A 6,000-nucleotide genomic window follows, 5' to 3' on the forward strand; every position below is an offset into this window, starting at 1 on the left:
CGCCACGGATCTAATCTAACGCTACAGATCTAACGCCACAGATCTAATCTAACGCCACAGATCTAATCTAACGCCACGGATCTAACGCCACAGATCTAATCTAACGCTACAGATCTAACGCCACAGATCTAATCTAACGCCACAGATCTAATCTAACGCCACGGATCTAACGCCACAGATCTAACGCCACAGATCTAATCTAATGCCACAGATATAATCTAACGCCACAGATATGATCTAACGGCACAGATCTAACGCCACAGATCTAACGCCATTGTTGTAATCTAACGCCACAGATCTAATCTAACGCCACAGATCTAACGCCATTGTTGTAATCTAACGCCACAGATCTAATCTAACGCCACAGATCTAATCTAACGCCACAGATCTAACGCCACGGATCTAATCTAACGCTACAGATCTAATCTAACGCCACAGATTTAATGCCACAGATCTAATCTAACGCCACAGATCTAATATCACAGATCTAATATCACAGATTTACTGCCACAGATTTAATGCCACAGATCTAATATCACAGATCTAATATCACAGATTTACTGCCACAGATTTAATATCACAGATTTAATATCACAGATTTAATGCCACAGAGCGTCCCAGTGCATCTTACTGCCATCAGGATTCCTACAAAGTGCGGCGGGGTAAAGAAAGGACGTCCTCTTCTCCCCCCAGAGGCCCGATGCCATTTCAGGTCGCGTCCCCGCAGGCAGCGAGCGGCTCACGACACACAAACCACAAGCTTCTCCCCCACAAAACACAACAGAAGACACACAAGAACATTACACGTTACTTCATCAACGACTTTCTCCAGTTGTGTCGTCTGAGCTGAGGAGCAAGTGATGCAGCTGCAGCTCCTCTTTTAATTACACTCTACTAAACAGCCTCCTCTCCTCTGTGTGTGTGTGTGTTAGGGTGTGTGTGAGGGTGTGTGTGAGAGTGTGTGTGTGTTTGTGTGTGTGTGTGTGTGTGTGTGTGTGTGTGAGAGAGGAGATGACAGTCAGCCGTCCTCTGACACGGCGGCCTGCAGAGAGACAGAGGACGGTTCTCCTCCAGAATAAAAGCAGCGACACCAAGTACTGGCATAAACATCTGATTCATATGTCATCGTTTTGGGATCGACGGCTGACATCCGTCTGAGCCAGCAGACAGAGACTGAAGAGACGTGAACACACAACGTTTGTAGTGAAATAAGACGGCGATACCAGGTAAGTGTGGCGTCAACAACGTGCAAAAGACTCGCCAATAGAAACGGATGGAGAGGGGCTGAGAGGTCGCGTTAAGAAGACATTCAGAAACCTTAGAAAGGTGAAAAGGCGTCTAAAGATCTAACGCCTAATTTAAAGTTCTGATAAAAAACATTATACACGTCAAGAATTTACTTTATTAAAGATTTTCATGCGAGTATATATTTGTCAACCAAATGAAATTGTTTACAGGATATTCAACCTGTGCTTCCTCATGAGCGTATCATACATGACGTCTTCCTCTCCAGGGCTTGTCTGAAGGCCCTGAAGGCGTCCATGCATACGAGTGCACACACACACACGGTCCTCCCGTCACTGAGTCTCTTGTGAATGAAACATCGGCCTGGAGGCGCCTCTTAAAGATGCCAACAGGATGACCTCCAGGTCTTTGCTCTCTACAGGCCCAAATCCCACTGTATCCATCTGCTGCTTCACCACGTGATGCAATTTCCCCACCCAGACACTTTGAGTCGCTCTTTACAGGTTGGTTATTCAACCCACTTGACTCCATCAGAAACCATGGAATTGGCTAAATGAAATGACAAGATGCTGTTGAGGAGACTTGTAGAAGTTCTGGTATGTGTACTGCTTCATTTTTCGTAAACATAAGAAAGTAGAGATCAGGAGCCAGCCGGTTTGCCTGCTCCTCGGCCGGTGGTCGGAGACCCCGGTGACGCCGGGACGACCAGGTGGCAGCTGAGCTCACAGCTGTGTCTGTCAGGAAGACTAAGGACAGCCTCTGGCCCACATCTCCGGGACGCTTCCAGGTACAGCCAGAAGCTCCGGCCCTTCTACAGGCGAGTTCAACGCCGCGCGAGAAGCAAAACCTGAACGCTTACGAGGGACTCAGGGAAAAGAAGTCTAACGAGCTCGGATCTGGCTCCTCAGCTGCCAGCTCGGTTTTTCAACCTCTTTTGGTTCTTTCGGGTACGACGCAGTTCCTCCTCAGTGGAGCCGTGACGTGGCGGCGCCGCAGCGGTGGATGTGAGGGAGGAAAGCGTGCGGTCGACCTTCCTTTGACAAGCTCAGGAGAGACGCTGCATGGTCTTCCTCCTCTCTCATGGTCCTCCTGGACAGACGCCGACATCGCACACATTCCAAACGCCGACGCCAGACAGGAAACGTTGTCAGCCCGTCTGGTGGGGCCCAACACATCGGTTGTCCTTTCATTAGCAATGCTACAGTGAAGGAGCAGGTTTGCTCAAAAATCTGTAATCTTTTAAAATGAGATGACCGTTGCCCGTGGCAGATTATATCAGAGGCAACTAATTAAATGACGGACTTGTACATCATTCTGTATCCCTTTGTATTCAACACTTCATTATTTAGGTTTTCCATTTTCTGGGTGGTTAAAAAAAAGGCCTTTAACTCGCTGCAGCTGAACCTGAAGCCTGAACCGCTCTCGTAAGATATTTTACTTTCAGATCACAAGGACCCACACAACCCCACTTCAAGAACCCAAACCACCCCATCACGTTATGGACGCTCGTATTTAAACAGTTGAAAGCAGCATTGAGAGCTGAGGAAGCACCGGCCAGGAGAGGACCTCGTGTCGCTGACCAGTCTGTCGTCCCATGATGTCATGGTTCTTGGGCCAACAGGTGAAATGCAGAAGCTGAGTCAACAAGCCGCTATGCGAAGGGGGCGTCACACAAATAACTAGTTTGGCTTCATTCCTGGAGACAGTTGCCTCGAGCTGACGTGCTTTGAGGACTTTGAACATCACACAAAGTGCTGATGAGGCTCAGAGGAAGACCGAGAGTGCTGGAATACATTCACGCATTATGTGCTCATTCACCAGCGGGTTATTAAGGGCAAAACAATTCAAAAGCAGCGCTCACACTGATAGAACATGCTGAAATCATCAAACTGTGAAGGGCAATAAGTCATCACAGAGATATGAAACTCCCCCATCACACACCACAAATGCACACTTTCACAATAACCCCACAAAACATGTTATACACGTCACCAGGCCTCCAGAAATACACCAGCAGCTCAGCGAAGGAACAAAGTGCCCCGTCAGCACATGAGCCTCCGATGGGACGCGAGGTTTAACAGCGACACATTCGGGCGCCTCGTCTGTCAACAGAGCCTCCAAACAATGGATGAGTCTCGCGGCCGGCGCTCAGAGCTGAAGCCGGTTCTTCACCAGAAGGGAGCAGAGGCCCAACGGGCCGAACGGCAGTTCAGCCAGAAAGACCGGCTCGTCCCGTACGACAACCGGCTGCAGAGCGGAAACCTCCCAACGCTGTTCAACCCCCCAACCAACCCTCTGCAACTCACGAGTCTCGGGTCATCTCGGCTGAACCGGCACCTCCGCCTGAAAGAGGAACGCGTCGTTTGGAAGTGTCTTCTTTGGGGTTGGATTCTTGAAGTGTCCACTTCCTCCACGGCCTGACGGAGCGAGCAGCTGGGCTGTTTGGGAGAAAGTGACCCGGCGTTGAGACGGACAGCGACAGAGGCTGGTCGCTCCAGAGCAGAGCAGCTGCTGGGGGCATGGGTCTGCAGCTGGGGCGGCGGGGAGGGAACGCCCCCCGGCTTCCTGAAATAGATCTCCTGACGTGTGGCACCATCAGTCATGGACTATGTTAGTGATTCAGTCTTTCAGAGGCAGATGTTACCAAGAAGAAAGTACACCACAACTGAACAACAACATACTGATCAATATTTTGAACATACAGAGGCCCCCAAAAGATAAACCCTGGTTGCAGATGTTAGATCCTGGAGACTAAGCATATCCAACACAACAGAGTTTGACCGTTGGTTCTTTGATCCGTCCCTCCTGAGTCGGCTGCACGGATCAATACTCTGATGACTCTCCAGATCATGCTCTCATACCAAAACACCTTGAGGAGAGGCATCGTGTCTTTTATCAAACATTCAAAAGGTCATACCTGCCTTCACACACCAGGGTTTCAGCCACATTTGCATCAGTCGCACATCAGACAGAAGCACTGACCGTATGAGCGGATGTGGTCACCATGACGGCACCAGAGGTTCAGTTTGAAGCCTTGACTTCATCGTTTTGGCCTTCGCCATCTTGTCGGCTGATACCATGTGGCCGCTACAACCGAGTGTGAACGCCTTCGAGTGTGTAGAAAAGTACAAACATCGTTCCTACAGTCGAGTGCGTCGAGACCGTGAGCCCACAAAACACCACGAGCGCTGGTTGAGCAACGTGATCATTGGGAGAATGCAGAGAAATGGAAGAGATGATCAATCACGTATGAGCCATGTGTTCAACGCCAGAGAGAAAAGCCTCACAGGTCGGACTTTGAATCAAAATGCAGCATGTCCGAGCCATGAGGCGCAGAGAGGCCCACTGCTACAGCATAGCTGACTGCTACAGCATAGCTGACTGCTACAGCATGACCCACTGCTACAGCATGGCCCACTGCTACAGCATGACCCACTGCTACAGCATGACCCACTGCTACAGCAGTGGCCCACTGCTACAGCATGACCCACTGCTACAGCAGTGGCCCACTGCTACAGCATGACCCACTGCTACAGCATGGCCCACTGCTACAGCATAGCTGACTGCTACAGCATGACCCACTGCTACAGCATGACCCACTGCTACAGCATGGCCCCACTGCTACAGCATGACCCACTGCTACAGCATGACCCACTGCTACAGCATGGCCCACTGCTACAGCAGTGGCCCACTGCTACAGCATGACCCACTGCTACAGCATAGCTGACTGCTACAGCATGACCCACTGCTACAGCATGGCCCACTGCTACAGCATGACCCACTGCTACAGCATGGCCCACTGCTACAGCATGACCCACTGCTACAGCAGTGGCCCACTGCTACAGCATAGCTGACTGCTACAGCATGGCCCACTGCTACAGCATGACCCACTGCTACAGCATGACCCACTGCTACAGCATGGCCCACTGCTACAGCATGGCCCACTGCTACAGCATGACCCACTGCTACAGCATGACCCACTGCTACAGCATGACCCACTGCTACATCATGGCTCACTGCATCATAGCAGACTGCTACATCATAGCTAACTGCTACAGCATGACCCACTGCTACAGCATGGCCCACTGCTACAACATGGCCCACTGCTACAACATGACCCACTGCTACAGCATGGCCCACTGCTACAGCATGACCCACTGCTACAGCATGACCCACTGCTACATCATGGCTCACTGCATCATAGCTGACTGCTACATCATAGCTAACTGCTACAGCATGGCCCACTGCTACAGCATGGCCCACTGCTACAGCATGACCCACTGCTACAGCATGACCCACTGCTACAGCATGGCCCACTGCTACAGCATGACCCACTGCTACAGCATGGCCCACTGCTACAGCATGGCCCACTGCTACAGCATGACTCACTGCTACAGCATGACCCACTGCTACAGCATGGCCCACTGCTACAGCATGGCCCACTGCTACAGCATGGCCCACTGCTACAGCATGACCCACTGCTACATCATGGCTCACTGCATCATAGCTGACTGCTACATCATAGCTAACTGCTACAGCATGACCCACTGCTACAGCATGGCCCACTGCTATAGCATGACCCACTGCTACAGCATGACCCACTGCTACAGCATGACCTACTGCTACATCATAGCTGACTGCTACAACATAGCTCACTGCTACATCATGGCTCAATGCTACAACATGCTGACTGCGTGTGCAGTAAGGAGCTCAGTGTCCTCTCCTCCCCACAGAGGCGCTGCAGCGCCACAACAA

At 51.0% G+C, this 6,000-nt stretch overlaps 1 protein-coding gene across 4 annotated transcripts in view; it reads right to left on the bottom strand.

The window, feature by feature from the left end:
- enah (ENAH actin regulator) overlaps positions 1–6,000 on the bottom strand; it is a 111,048-nt gene that overhangs the window by 77,022 nt on the left and 28,026 nt on the right. For 3 of the 4 annotated variants that reach the window (XM_068576620.1, XM_068576624.1, XM_068576623.1), the window contains exon 1: positions 3,552–3,644. The exons of the other annotated variant lie outside the window; for it this stretch is intronic. In XM_068576620.1, coding sequence (XP_068432721.1) covers positions 3,552–3,565 — 14 coding nt within the window. In that variant the 5' untranslated portion in view covers positions 3,566–3,644. Of the gene's footprint in view, positions 1–3,551; positions 3,645–6,000 lie in introns of those variants that run through there. 4 annotated transcript variants of the gene reach the window in all.

Source organism: Clinocottus analis, unplaced genomic scaffold (assembly GCF_023055335.1).
Source record: "Clinocottus analis isolate CAN_PGR_092001 unplaced genomic scaffold, fCliAna1.0.p SCAF_15, whole genome shotgun sequence".
In the NCBI taxonomy this organism is placed as follows: domain Eukaryota; kingdom Metazoa; phylum Chordata; class Actinopteri; order Perciformes; family Cottidae; genus Clinocottus; species Clinocottus analis.